The 14,321-nt window shown below is 50.1% G+C and overlaps 1 protein-coding gene across 5 annotated transcripts; it reads right to left on the bottom strand.

Annotated features, from left to right (window-relative positions):
* Positions 1-1,436: 1,436 nt before the first annotated feature.
* LOC149860630 (uncharacterized) lies at positions 1,437-14,172 on the bottom strand. 5 transcript variants are annotated; one of them, XM_090055024.1, is made up of 4 exons: positions 14,034-14,172; positions 12,896-13,022; positions 8,794-8,910; positions 1,437-6,520 (listed from the first exon to the last, which is right to left on the bottom strand). In XM_090055024.1, the coding sequence occupies exons 1-4, from the start codon at positions 14,055-14,057 to the stop codon at positions 5,067-5,069; spliced, it is 1,722 nt and encodes a 573-aa protein (XP_089911150.1). In that variant the 5' UTR covers positions 14,058-14,172; the 3' UTR covers positions 1,437-5,066. The 5 variants fall into 5 exon arrangements, with proteins under 5 accessions (XP_089911150.1, XP_089911151.1, XP_089911152.1 ...); XM_090055025.1 differs by having other exon boundaries at positions 1,437-6,517; XM_090055026.1 differs by lacking the exon at positions 14,034-14,172 and adding an exon at positions 13,678-13,799.
* Positions 14,173-14,321: the final 149 nt, after the last annotated feature.

Here is a 14,321-nt window from a genome sequence, read left to right as displayed (position 1 = left end):
CTCTCTCTGCTGCGAGCCCCCAGCCCCATTCGCCTCCCACGGCTGAGGGGGGAACCAGGCGTCTGTCTCAGCCCTTTTCTTAGGAAGACTGATTGGAGCTCCCACGGAAAAGGTGGCTACAGAACCGGGCTTCCAGGATGCCTGCGTCCGGTCCCCAAGACAAAACGCCTGCCCTCTCTCCTGTGCCCAGTGGGAGGAGGAGGATGGGATGGCTGTTTTCTAATGGGCTTAAGTGGTGTTGTTGGGAGCCAGGAGACCTGGTCTGTCCCCATTCTGGAAGGGGCCGGGTGGGTTAAAGCTGAGGCAGGGGACAGATGCCAGATTGCCTGTGCTGTATCCCCTAGCTCTGCACTTGTGGCGAATGATGCTGGGCCAGTAGCTTTCAACCTTTTTTCATTTGCAGGCTCCTAAAAAATTTTAAATGGAGGTGTGGACCCCCCGGGAAACTTCAAATGGAGATGCAGATTCCAGTGAATTGTAAGTGTGGGTATTCACAGACTTTTGATTGATTCGGACTCATCTTTGGCAGACCCTTTAGACATAGTCTGTGGACCCCCACAGGTTGGAAACCACGGTTCTAGGCAAAGTCCTTGCCTTTCTTTCCTCCAGTCTTTTGCCTGCTTCAGCTCTTGGATTCGCTCTCACTTTGAATCTGTGCAGCATGTGTGAAGTGCCCAGCATGCCAGGGCCCCAGTTTGACCTGGGGATCTGGGCACTGCCTAGTGCAATGGGGCCCCAGTCGTGACCTGCAGGTTCTGGGTGTCAAGCGGTGCGACAAGTGCCAGGCAGCGCCCACTTCTTATGATTTACTTGCCCCTCTTCTGCTACTGACTCCCCTTTAGAAGCAGCTTTCATTCTACAGCATCAGCTGTCTCCGTTTCGGCTGCTCTACATCCCTCGGAGCCCCCCTCTTTGCTGTGTGCTTCCCCTCCACAAACTGACTGTTCTCATACTACCTGGCATTAAGATGAAGTTGGATCTGCTGCTTCCCCAGGAAGGGCATTTGGGGATCAAAAGCTGGTTGTATGGCGACCCGGACTGAGATGCAGCTGCCTCTGAGGTGTGGACTGGGGGCTGGTTATACAAAGCCAAGAAGCAGCCACCAGGGGCTGGTTATACAGGGCCCCATGCCCAGCTCCTTGGTTTGGCTTTCTGAGTGGGGGTGGGAAGTGGAGGGACAGGATTACCTGCCCCAGGTGTTGCAAATAACCCAGTTCCTGAGTGTGATGTGGACTCTGCACTGAAGTGGATGGGAGTGCTTTCCCCAGAAGCAGCTACAGCTTAACACCAGGGAACAGGCCTGGGCCCATCCTGCCCCCCGGCAGTAGCTCTCAGTACCAGGTTAAGGGTGGCCAACCCTGCCCAGGGGTAATAACTCGCACTGCTCCATCCCCCACGAGGACCCGCCTGACCCCCCCCCCCACTCAACTTCCCCACTCACAAGTAGAACAGTTTATTAAAAGGTAAATAAATAAAAATATTTCAGCCTTATCCAATTTTCCCTTCAACTATTCAAACTCCCCAGCCATTATAACCCCCAAATATTAAAACACTCCCAAATAGCATCCCAAATGTCCAACACTTCAAAATATTCAACAACTTTAATATTAAATTACCCCAGGGTCAACCTCCCCTATTAATTACCCTAAAATATTAAAACATTTAAAATATTAAGTACCTTATTCGACACCTATATATTATGCACCTTCAAATATTAAGTTCCTGGTTTGCAGTTTTAAGTGCAAACTCCCCACCTGGGAATTGCAACCTTGCCCAGTGTAGTGGCGGTGGGGTGACAGGTTCCTTCCAGGGTTACAAGGGAAGGTTTTTTGTCACTGCTTGCTGCCTTTAGGTCGGGGTTGCTGGGGTCTCCATCTCCTCTAGATGCCCATGGTCACTGCTGAGGCAGCCAGTGTCATTGGGAGCTTGAGGAAGCCCACTGCCCAGGGTTACCACTGATTGGGTGGGTTGTCATCAGTCATCACTGGCTGCTGCTCTAGGGAGCGCTACCTGGGGGGTGCTGCTGCTCTGGATCACCCACCACCACTTAAGTGCTGCTGCCTCTCGGTACCCAAGACTGAAGTTGCCACTTTCACCAGCTTGCCACTGCTTTGAGTGCTGCCTGCTGACGTTGCTGCAGTCAGCTTAAGAGCCACTAGGATTGGCGCCGTCTGGAGTCACCAATGAGATGTGGTGCCTGGAGCACCGCTCGGGTCTCCATCACCTCTCTGGAGCATCACCTCATGCCGTTTGGGATGGCTGCTGTACAGACTTGCTGCTGCTGCCACCTCCGGACAGCAACTGTGCTGGCTCTAGGGATTGCCAATTGGGGTCTCTGGCACTTCACAGGACTGGTGCCACTGCTTATTACTTGGAGTCAGAGAAGTAATGCTTGCGATCAGCCTTGCCTCCTGGAAATGCTTGTAAATCTTTAAAGGCTGCAGTAACTTCCTGGTTGTTAAGGTGAGGCTAAGAGGTTTATTGTTCTTCAGGTCCTCCTTGCCTTTCTGAAGGGGAGCACCACCGCTCCTGTCCATCTCTTTTGACTTCACGTATATCATCACCAAGGGCTCCGACATCCCCTCTACCAGTTCTTTCAGTACCATGGAAAGAAGTTCATTAGATCCTGCCGACTTGAATTCATTCAGACTCAAAGAAAGCTCTTTGACTATCTTGTTATCTCATCCCTTGGTTTGCCCTCCTCCTCCTAAATAATCTTAATTACATGTTTGTTTGGAGCTTAATTTTTTGGGGGGGCACAACAGCAAAGTAGCTCTTGAGTAGCTCTGCCTTGTTAGTGTCTCAAGAATTCCCTCGGCCCGGTAAGCGGACCCAGTTTCCTTAGTCCTTTTTTTTGAGCCAACTTACTTGTAGATCCTCTTCTTGTTCTCTTTAACCTCCCTCACCAGGTACAGCTCATTCTTTATCTTTGCCTTCCTGGGTTTGCCCATGCAGATTCTTGCTATTTCCTGGCAAGCTTCCTTCTTGACTTGCCCATTCTTTCATTGCCTGTATGCTTGCTTTCCTTTTCCATTGGAGAGCAAAAAATGGGGGTTGGAGGGGAGGGTGTCAGGAAAAGTCTATGCTTATCTCTCTCTAGGCCTGTCCTATAAATGTGGTGAAAGATAAGCAGACTTTCCCAATCTCTGTATCCCTTCCATTTTCCATGAATCTCCCTGGTCTCTGTAACCCTTCCAGGACCTTTAGCTCCCTATTATTCAGGCACCCCAGTGTGACACTTGGACAAATCTCTATCACCTTCTATCACCCCAAATACTATGCTTCCTGCAGGGTTTCCCTGCCCCTGCAGATCCCCAAATCCCAGTCTTCCTGTGAACACATCTATCCCCCCAGGACACACTCCTAATGAATCCCTTATAACTTACAATTATAACCCTGATCTACATCAGGGCGGGCTGCTCCTCTCTGCTTAGTTCTGTAGGTTAGTAAGGGCTATAATGCTGTACCAGCCACGTGCCATATTACCCCAATAACATGCCAAAGCCCTGAGCATGGGAAACCACCCATCCCACTCCCCAGAGCCAAAAGTGGCGGGGGGGCAGAGTGAGGAAGATGGGCTTCTGTGGGTTTTGAGGGTGTGGAGAGAAAGAGCTGAGGGCAATGGGGTGCTGCAACAGACACACAGATGCTGTAGCAGTTTTGGGGGCCAGGGCTGGGACAGTGGGAGGTTAAGCCAGGGGTACTGTAAGGGAATTCAGCAAAAACAAACAGTGGAATAGATGCCAGAAACACTGGTATTTTAATCAATATGGTTAGCCCAGATAGGACTCTGAAACCTCTCATTCCCTAGCTGCTCTAGCAAAGTGCCTGATGTAGATACAGCTCTACCGAGCTGTATCTGTTTTTCCGCTTCAGCCCATGTCACCCAGAAGGTGGGGGGGGGGGCATCTACTCCCTCTGCCAGCACAGGCTGCATCTGAACTCAGGGTGCTGCCATCATCACTGCACCAGCCAGGCCTCTGCAGTGCAGGTGGCCTGAGTCTCCACTGCAGAAGCTGCTCTTGGCAGTGACTCACACGCAAACCCCCTGCCAGGACAGGGTGACCCCAGCTGTGCTTATATCCTGCCCTATCCAGGAAGTTTCAGCACAGTTTGCAATAACAAAAACACAAGCAACATCCCAAAATGTGAAACCCCCCCACTTCGCACACATGCAAATGTGAAACCCCCTCCCCACACATGCAACCATGCCTCCCAACTGCCAGTCAGACCCAGATAAAAGAAACCCTCTTGAGCCCCTCCCCTACCATCCCTGACCCACCACCCCACCTCAATCCCAGGCGAGTTCCCTTCAGTCTCCCCTCAATATTTCTTCCAAACCAGCTCCCGACCCCTGCAGGGAGGCTGCAGTTGTCTCCTCCCCTCCTCGAAGAGCATTCAACTCTTCTCCCTCCTCCCAGGAAGCACAATACAAGATTCCAAAACCCCCTGAAACAAACTAAAAGACTCTCTGGCCCCACTTCAGACAATACCGAAGGATGGCTTTAAGCACAAACAAGGGTAACCCATTTGAGTAGGTTTGGGTATTTGACTGGTCCAATAAAGTTCAGTCCATTGACCGGTCAAAAATTGTAAAAAAAAGTTGCCAATAGGTCCAAATAATGCACAGAAAGAGCACAATTTTCCATTAAGAAATGTGTCAAAAGCAATTTTAAAAAATTATATTTCTGTCAAGAAAACTACAAAAAAAATTTACTTTTTTTTTTAAAATTGCTATAATTTTTGACCCGTCAAAAATATGCAGTCAACTGACAATATCTGACTGGTCCAGACTGCCAATCCAAACATTGAAAGACAGCAGGGCTTTTGAAGCATGGGCCTGAGCCTACCTATCTCCTCCATTTCAGTTGCAGCCCAAAACCCAACTATGGCATGTTTGAGTCCCCTGGACAATACTCCTATCCCCAGGCCTATGTGAGCCTAGTACCTGGGCAGATGCAAAGGTGAGGCCATTTTAGTTCAGGTGCCAGATCCTTCCCTACCACCCCAGGGCACAGACTGTAGGGAGAGAGCCGAGAGGAGAGCTGATAAAAACTGACCCCATGTCAAAGGCAAGGGTCTGATCTGTGGGTTTCCTGGTGCTTGTTCAGAGCAGAATGATCCCCGAAGCTCTTCCCACACTCGGCACAGCAGCATGGCTTCTCTCCCGTGTGGACACGCTGGTGCACGTGGAGGTAGGATGGGCGGGTGAAGCTCTTCCCACACTCATTGCAGCCATATGGCTTCTCCCCGGTGTGGACGTGCTGGTGCACACGGAGGTGGGTTGGGCTATTGAAACTCCTCCCACACTCTATGCAATGATAGGGCTTCTTTCCAGTGTGCAGGCGCTCGTGGATGCGGAGCTGTGATGGGTAATGAAAGCTTGTCCCACACTCTGCGCATGGGTAGGGCTTCTCCCCTGTGTGGACGTGCAAGTGCGCCCGAAGGAAGGATGGGCGGACAAAGCTCTTCCCACACTCCGTGCAGTGGTATGGCTTCTCCCCCCGGTGAACCTGCATGTGGATCTGGAAGAGATCCGGGCGAGCAAAACCCTTCCCACATTCGGGGCAGTGGTAAGGCTTCTCTCCTGTGTGGACACGCCAGTGGATGCGGAGCCTTGACAGGTCCCTGAAGCTCTTCCCACACTCATCACAGTGGTGTGGCTTCTCACCCGTGTGCACGCGCCGGTGAACACGGAGCCGTGATGGGTCACTGAAGCTGTTTCCACACTCAGCACAGCGGTGTGGCTTCTCCCCAGTGTGGAGACGCTGGTGCACACGGAGGTTGGATGAGCGGTTGAAGCTCTTCCCACACTCAGCACAGCCATACGGCTTGGCTCCAGTGTGCACGTGCAGGTGTTGGGCAAGGGTAGACCTCTGTCGGAAGCTCTTCCCACACTCAACACAGTGATAGGGCTTCACTCCAGCATGGATGAGCTGGTGGGACTGGAGGTGGGAGAGCTGATTGAAGCTCTTCCCACAGTCAGCACAACAGTAGTGCTTCTCCCCAGTGTGGATGCGCTGGTGCACACGGAGGTGGGACAACTGATTAAAGCTCTTCCCGCACTCAGAGCAGTGGTGTGGCTTCTCCCCAGTATGGACGCGTTGGTGGACATGGAGGTGAGACAGCTGGAGGAAGCTCTTCCCGCACTCAGGGCAGAGGTGGGGGCGCTCCTCCAGATGTATTCTCTGGTGCTCAGCAAGATGGGATTTATAGGCATGGGGGTCAGCAGTCTCCCTCCCATGGGTCCCCCCATGGACCCTGAGCTCCTGTTGATCTCTGAAGCTTTTACCACACTCTCCACATATATATAACACTTCCCCCTTCTGAGTGCTGCCCTCAAGGCTCTTCAGATCTCTCCGCCCCTTGAATCCTTCTCTACATACAGGGCTCTTTCGGGGCTCAGCTGCTTTGTGTGTCCATTGCACAGGTAGCTGGTTTCTGACTGGGACCAGCTCCAGGTGTGCAGGTGCTTCCCCAGGATGTTGCTGCTCAGCTCTGTTCTCCATCCAGGCATCTGCTGGGTAGAGAAGGGAATGCAGAAGTTAGACCCTGTGCCTCTTGCCAAAGGGGAAGTGCTGCTATTCCACTTGCCTAGATGTGTCCCAGAGCAAAGCTAGGCCTTGGCACTTGGGTCCCTTGTGAAAACAAGAAGTCTAATTTCCAATGTTCCCAGTGCAGATGATGGATGGCCAAGCCAGTACACTTTGCTAATGTTCCTTAAGTGGAAGACTCAGATTCCCAGTGGTTCTGTCCCAAATCCAAGCCTCATCTGACTGGGGAGAATTCAGAAGTGTAAGTCAAGGTCTGCGCTGGTAGAAGCAGTGGAAGGGGTCAGTCTGGCTGAGGGCACTAGGTTGGCAATGATAGCTGCAGCTGCTGCCACTCATAATGTCCCTCTAAACGGGCACTTGGGGCTGGTGCTCCAGTTGCCCATCACTCATTATGCTACTGGGAGAGATGCATCAGCTTAGGCCCTTCAGGGATAGACATATGTGGATTGTGTATGCTGGCAAGGAATCTGACTGGCTCCATGCTCTCTATGGCTGGGAGACGAGGCATCTGCCTAATGGAAAAACAAAGTCTCAGAAGAGTTTACGTACGCTACAGCAGTGGTGGGTCCTGAGGGAAGACTGAGCCAAGCACTCTTCCACCCACCCAAAGTTGCTGCCATACTACAGACCCACGACTTCACCACTGAGGCTGCTTGGGCTCACGCTTATTTTCCAGGTCCCAGTTCTCTGGCCATCCTGAGAATGGCATCTGTGGGTAAATCTGAAGCAGCCGCACTGGTAAACTTCTGAGTTGGAATATGTTAGCAAGTATGGGTGTGTGGGGTGTGCCAAGCACTGCCTTCTCTGGAATAGACCATTGCTGTAGTATAAGCAAGCCCTAAGGCAGAGGTGGGCAAAATACGGCCCATGGGCCATATCCGGCCCACGAGGCCATGCTATCCGGCCCGCAGGGCCCCTAAAAAATTTAGAAAATTAATATTTATCTGCCCTTGGTTTCTGTCAAAAATGACAGGAACCAAGGGCAGTAGGACCCAGGGGAACTATGGCAGGCTCCCACAACAGCAAGGCCCGCCCGGCCCCACCCCTTGCCTGGGGTTGCCTGGGCCTACTCCGGACAGCCCTGCACGGGCTGCAAGTGGCTGCGCCAGGGAGGGCTGGCCATGGGGCAGGCGAGGGGCCGCTTTCCCCCTCCCCACCACGCTCAGTTTTTCCTTGGGCTCCTTCCTGGCACGGAGAAAAGCGACCCCCTCCTCCTGCGTTGTGGCCGGTGCCTCATGCTGCAGCTGCTCGCAGCCTGCGCAGGGCTGTCCTGAGCAGGCACAGGCAGCCCCGTGAGGGCTGCGAGTGGCTGCAGAGTGGGGCACCAGGCAGGCAAGGGGCAGCTCCCTCCCCCGCCGCGCTCAGCACCACCTTGTAACCCGATCCTGCTGCCAGCCTGGGCCATGTGCCCGCTCGCGGCTTGCCTGCCGGGGCCACATGTGGCAACAGCAGCTGTGCCCCCGCGCCCAGCTTGCAGCGATGGCAAACGCTGCACAGCCTGTGGGCTGCCCAGCGCATAAGCGCCGGGCAGGCAGCAGCAGCCAACACTGCCCAGCGCGGCAAGTGGGGGGACCACAGCTGCTGCCACTGACAGGCGAACCCGGAGCTGGCGCAGAGCCCAGGCTGGCAGCGGGGCTGGGTTACAAGCTGGTGCTGAGCATGGGGAAAAGTGGCCCCTCGCTGAGCCCATGCTGTATCTGCTTGCAGCCCACATGGGGCTGCCTGTGCCTGCTCCAGACAGCCCCGCATGGGCTGCGAGCGCCTACAGCAGGGAGCGCTGACCATAGAGTGGGTGAGGGGCCGCTTTTCCCCATGCTCAGCACCAGCTTCTTCCCTGCCGGCAAGCAGGGGGTCAGGGCTGTGCACTGCCTGTACCGTGGGGTTGGGGGGCACTGGGAGTGAGCAGGTGTGGGAGCAGGCCCCCAAGACAGAGTCCCAGCCAAGGTGACTAGGCCTCAGTCTTTGAGGAAGGAGACATTGCTGAAGGGCTGAATTTGGATGTCATGATCCAAGAGCCCTAAAAGGGAAAAAGAAAGTTAACAGTTGCTTGTGCCCACATCACTGAACTGCAGGGACTGGAAACACCTACGCTACCTGGACCACATAGATCAGGGTAAGCAGTTTAAGGTCAGTATCTTGGGGTGGAGGATGAAGGTGGTGTTGCTGGGTTCCAGCTCCCCATCATTCTGGTACTGAGAGGTTCTAAGGAGGTGGAGCAGGTGGAACTGCCACAACTCACCTGGGGACAGGCCCTCGGATGACATGCTTTCTCCAGAATCCTCATCATCACAGACCCAGAGCTCCACCTCCCCTTGCTGAATGCGGCAGATTAAGTCTGGTGTGGGACCTTGATATCCTGTGTGGGGAAATGCATAAAGGGTGCTTATGCTGCGTTAGTCTCTACCTAGTCCGCTATTGGGATTTAAGGAATGGATCCAGTGGACTCAAACATCCTAAGAGGGCCTTGAAGGAAGAAGGAAAACGGAAGGACATTTAGCAACAAAAGAAGGGCACTCCATCAGAAGCCTTCAACAGATAGTGACCCATGCCACCCAGGTAAGCAGAAATTATGATTATGTGAAATAAAAAGTATCAGCCATTTGGAAGAAAGGGGGCAGAGGTGCAACGATCTGTGATATACTAGAACAGATGAGGAAACTTTCATATACTTTTAAGATACTAAGTAGAAAAGTTAAACATAGACACACTTATGGATGGATACAACTTCTCAGGGGATTCCAGGCAGGCAAATGTAAATCAATTTAATCTGATAAAGAACGCGCTAAGTTTTGAAAGTGAAAAGGGTCAGTGACAGTTAGATGAAAGTGAAGCTTTCTATAGCGGCTGGGAGGGGGAAAGAAGTAATTCATACCAATAGCGCAGAGGAAAGAATGACTTCACATTAACTCTAGAGGCAACTATATTTTGACGTACAGATGTAGACCGGTTTTTGACAACTTTGACTCAACAAAACTAAGAAGTCTAAAAGACTGATTATATGAAGACTATAATAAAACTCTTACCTGGCAATTTCTAAAAAGAGAATGGTGTCAAACTTTTGCTTTTCCTGTTACAACCAGTATGATTTTTTAATTGGGGGAAGTGGGGGGAAAAAAAGCATTTGTGTAGAATCAAACAGCCAGATTATGGAAAAGAAAGAAATCCCTAAGACCCGAAAAGGTTACAAGCAGTATGGTTATTAACCTAAAGAGAGATGAACGTTACAATTCCTGGGGGAAAAAAGAAAATGATCTTAATATTCTAAATTTTCTTAGTGCTACGGTTTTAAAAATCAGTAACAGGTGGCTAGCTTGTTAAAACGACCTACTTTACCCAAGTGTTAGAGACTAAGGGCATTTATACACACACATTTGTCTAATCCGACACACTGGAGATCCAGCCCGTTGGAGCAGGCTCCATTAATCGAGTCTGCTCCACACGCAAGCTGACGCACCTGGTATTGCATCACATGCATTTGTATAACCTGAGAAATGTGTCAGCATGCAGAAAATGGCAGCAGCGTACATTTGAACTAAAACATCTTCAATGTGTTTTAGTTCAAAAGCGCGCCATCGCCATTTTCTGTGTGCTGATGCACATTTCACCATTTAAACAAATATATGTGCCACAGAGCCAGGTGCTTTTAAAAGTGCCCAGCACTGCAGCACAAGCACGCACACAAATGCCCTAAGCCTCAAAAGCGAGGGTATCTAAACATCTGTAGATGTGTTCCCGTACCTGAACAAGATTTCAGTGCAAAAGTAACATAACACCAGCTAAAGATAAAACTGCCCTTTTAACAGCCAGTTAAAACCCAAATAAGAATTTGCCTTAATGCTAATTGAAAGCAAGTCTGTGTGCTGTTCTTATATTTTGCAGTTAAGATAGATATAAACAGGTCAGACTGAACTTAAAACCATTAATTTCTGCAGTCTTTCCTTGTTATTGTACTCTGTCCCAACTTTTTCCTTGGCTATCTAGATTATTTGCCTATGATGTTACCTAGGCTCTTTCCAGTGCCATAACTTCTGTTTCCTTTAGCCTCTTTGACATGAACTGGCCTAACATGGGTTCCTACTAGCTGACATTGGATTATTCCCACAGAAATAATATAATGAAGACAGATAACCACAGGGGAAAAGATGAAATGGTCTAAGTTAGCTGAGAACTGAAAACTAGGGCTTTATAACAAATGTCACAGTCTTATTATAATAATAAACTTGATGCAGATGCATTTTGGAATACAAGGAAAGTAGTTGTCCTTACAACCATTGAAAATATATTAGGTGATACCAAGCCACATAAGAACTTGATGAGAAACCTGGCGGTAGGATATGGAGGTGTAATGAGCTATTAAAGATAAAAGCAAAATCTTTAATAAGTGGTAAAAATGAATTTGGATCAGGTTATTTATGCAAAAAAAAGATTAGGGTTGTAGGAAGGACAGTGGTAAGAGAAGCCGCATAAGTGACGCATAGGAAAAACTAAACAGTAGATGAATGAGAAAACAATCAGCTGGCTAAAATCCACTATGCATGGACTTGGACAGGTGGAGGACTTGGATAATAAATGTCTCAAATACTACTAGTGATGGGAAAGGCGGATTAACAGTTTAGCTAAAATAAATTGTCCGTGCGTGAATGATGAATTTTGAGAATTTCTTGAAAGAAGACTATCCCGGAGAAAATTTATATTCACAGACATTGTAAATGAAATTGCAAAGCCAACTAATAATGCGAAGAAAGTTAGAAGAGTCAAAAGTAAACTGAATAAAATAGAGAAGTGGCAAGGTTATGTATCCAACCTGTGGAAATTCCTAAAGCATTAGGAGATGAAAGGGAATGATGGTTGGCTGCTTCGTCCAGAAAAGTGTACAGTACAAAAAGTTTCCAGATAACTTACAACCAAATTCAATATCATTATTCTTGTTCAAACTGAAGGACAGCAGTACCACAGTTTTAATTGCAGGAGCAAAAAATTACTTAGTCACTCACTGAAAAAAAAATGATGAAAAAGATATTTAAAGTTAGACATAAGAGAACCACAATAAATCAACAATCATTAGTTTGATTTTAGAAAAGGAGAAAGTGCAAGAAATCCTCAGCCACTTTCAAGAAAAAAAAATAAAGAATAAGCCACTAGACACCCTTTGTGGTTTTAGGAAAAAAGACTAAACAGAACCTAAAAGTAGGTCTAATGAAGATGGAGGAAGAACAAAGCACCACAAAAGTACACCTGACTAGCTACATACACATACAAACCTCAACAGTAGTCAGAACAAGGATTAGGGCTCTGCATTCAGCCCACTTCTTTATCACAGTGATCATTGTCACCTGCCAAGAACTTAGATTCCCTGCACTCTGGATCAGGTGATGTTTGCAGGAGATCTCCTGCAATACGAAGAGATTTTAGAACAGGAAAAAAACTGATAGAATAGTACAGCAAGCTTGAGAAGATGGGTGTTAAATTAAATGCAGAGAAGACAACATCCATAATCTGTGGATATACAGATTTAGAGAGGTACATGGGCAGAAACTTGCAGGCACTCCTTAGAAGGACTAAGATTGTATTATGTGTAGCAACATCATTAGAGGATGAGCTGAGGAAATGAAAAAGCCAAATGTTGAAGGAGATGCTGATAACATCTCCATGGATTTATGCTGGGTAGTAACCCAAGAGAACCAAGTGGATTAAATTCCACTGAAACATGCAGGTTAAGACAGCTTAGTACTTGGGCATGATACAACAGGAAAGAGAATGAGAAAGGAAGACCACTGTCTCAAGCCAGAGCACTTCTTGAATATTTATAAACAATGGGCTGGAAATAGTGTGGGCATGCTGGGAAAGCCAAGGGAGATCTCTTGCAAAATAATTTCTAAATGTGGATGCAGCCCAAGGAAAACCCAGAGGAAAGGGACTGCTTCAAATAAAGGAAGATACGAAAATATAAAACAGAACATAGGCCTGATCAATAGCAGAACACTAGGGGAATGGTTTAAATCCACCTTAGGCCCAACCCTTCTTGAGGGGAAGGTTTTCTGCCGTCCTCTGTTGCAGGGGGCATGGCTGAGCCAATATTGACATTTCACAAAAATAGTTCCCTGGCTTTACCTACAGAAGGTTAGGGTCCTGGGCCTCCATTGTGTCAGAACTGATGATAGCCTTTTGTAGAGTTTTGATTATGGATTGCACAGGTTGGTTTGGACGGGGATGATCCTGCCTCAGACACAGGTAGATTAGTTGACTTCCAGCCCCACTTCTCTGATTTTATGAAGACTGTAGAGAAGAAAGTCAAAACAAGCTCACATAACTCTGGGGAGAAGCAAGAAACAGAACTTTACCCAGGGAAACAAGGGCTTGGTAATTCCTTAGCATCTGGTCCCGGTAAAGCCCCTTGTCTTCATCTCCCAGCAGCTCCCACTCCTTCCGTGTGAAGAACAGCGCCAGGTCCTCAAAAGCCTCCTGGAACTGCAGACACAAGTGTTATGTACTCAGTCCCATCAGCCCCAGCCTCATCCAACCCACAGAGCCCTGAACCTTATGCTGAGCTACAAAAACTTGCCAGCATGGCTACACTGGCTGTGGATATGAAACATTGGAGCTAACGCAGTTGCTCTAAAAGAAGCCCCCAGTGTGACGAACATAGCATAGGCTGCATCTATACCACAGGGCACCACTGCTGTAACGAAACCAGCAGTGACGACCCCAACAACGTATCCTTCTCCGCCACAGGAAGCCCTGTGATCCCCACACCTCTGAGCCTCGCTCTCCGTCACAAAGATAAAGCAGTCTGGCTACTCCCGAGGACAGATGGCAACTTTTGACCCCTTGGCTAACACAGCTCTGCCAAGTTTGAAACGCGTTTGCCTGCTTCAGCCTGTATCATCCGGGAAGCAGCACACCCGCTCTCCCTCTTGGCACAGAGCTGCATCTCACAGACCGTCTAAATCAGAGATGCACAAGTTTCATAAGCGAGGATTTGGAGGTAGCTCGCCTGCCAGGCTTTTGACCTAGTTGCACTGAGATTTCAATGGAGTCTGTGCCGCCGTTACCCAGGTGCCCTGGGTCTCCTCTGGAAAAGCAGTTTGTTGGGGGGTTTTGCTTAAAGGAAAATGTTGCCTACCCTAAGGCAAATCCAGGAGTCATTCGAGATCCCTACGTGGCCCTACTACCGGCAAACACCCAAAGCCGCAGGTGCGAGCGGAGGGTGTTTCCAAATCCTTCGGCAGGCATCCTACGCGCAGGCCCCGGCCTGGAGGCTCGGGGTTCGGATGCCCGTCAGCTCCGCTCGCCGCCAGCCCTAGGGCTGCAGGAGCAAGCTTGGGGGAGCCTCCCATTTCCATCAAGTGGGCGTAAAATCCAAGAGCTTCCCGCTCGGGGCCGTCCCGGCTTTCTGCTACTCTGTCCTCTACTGACACGAAACCCGACGCCTCGATGTCCTCCGGCGACCCCCGAGCGAGGCAGACGCGGACGCCCCACCTGTGCCGCGAGCGCCGCGGCCATCCCCGCTGGGCCCGGCGGGCGGAGGGGCTGGATCTCCAGGGCCCGAGGCCGGCTGGACCCAACCTGCAGCAGGAGCGATCAGGCAGCGCCCGGACCAGGCCCCGCTCACGGAGACCCCGCCAGGCTCCGCGCGTACGCAGCCGCACTCCCTGCCGGGGCGGGGCGGCATCCCCCAATCGCAGCTTCCGCTCTACTAGCCCCGGGTGACCGGAACTCTATGGTCACTCCGCCTCCGCTCTGCTGACCCCAAACGACCGGGACTCT

Source organism: Crocodylus siamensis, chromosome 6, assembly GCF_052110815.1.
Source record: "Crocodylus siamensis isolate JL-2025a chromosome 6, ASM5211081v1, whole genome shotgun sequence".
NCBI classification, from domain to species: Eukaryota; Metazoa; Chordata; order Crocodylia; family Crocodylidae; genus Crocodylus; species Crocodylus siamensis.
This window is presented reverse-complemented; position numbering and strand designations above follow the sequence as displayed.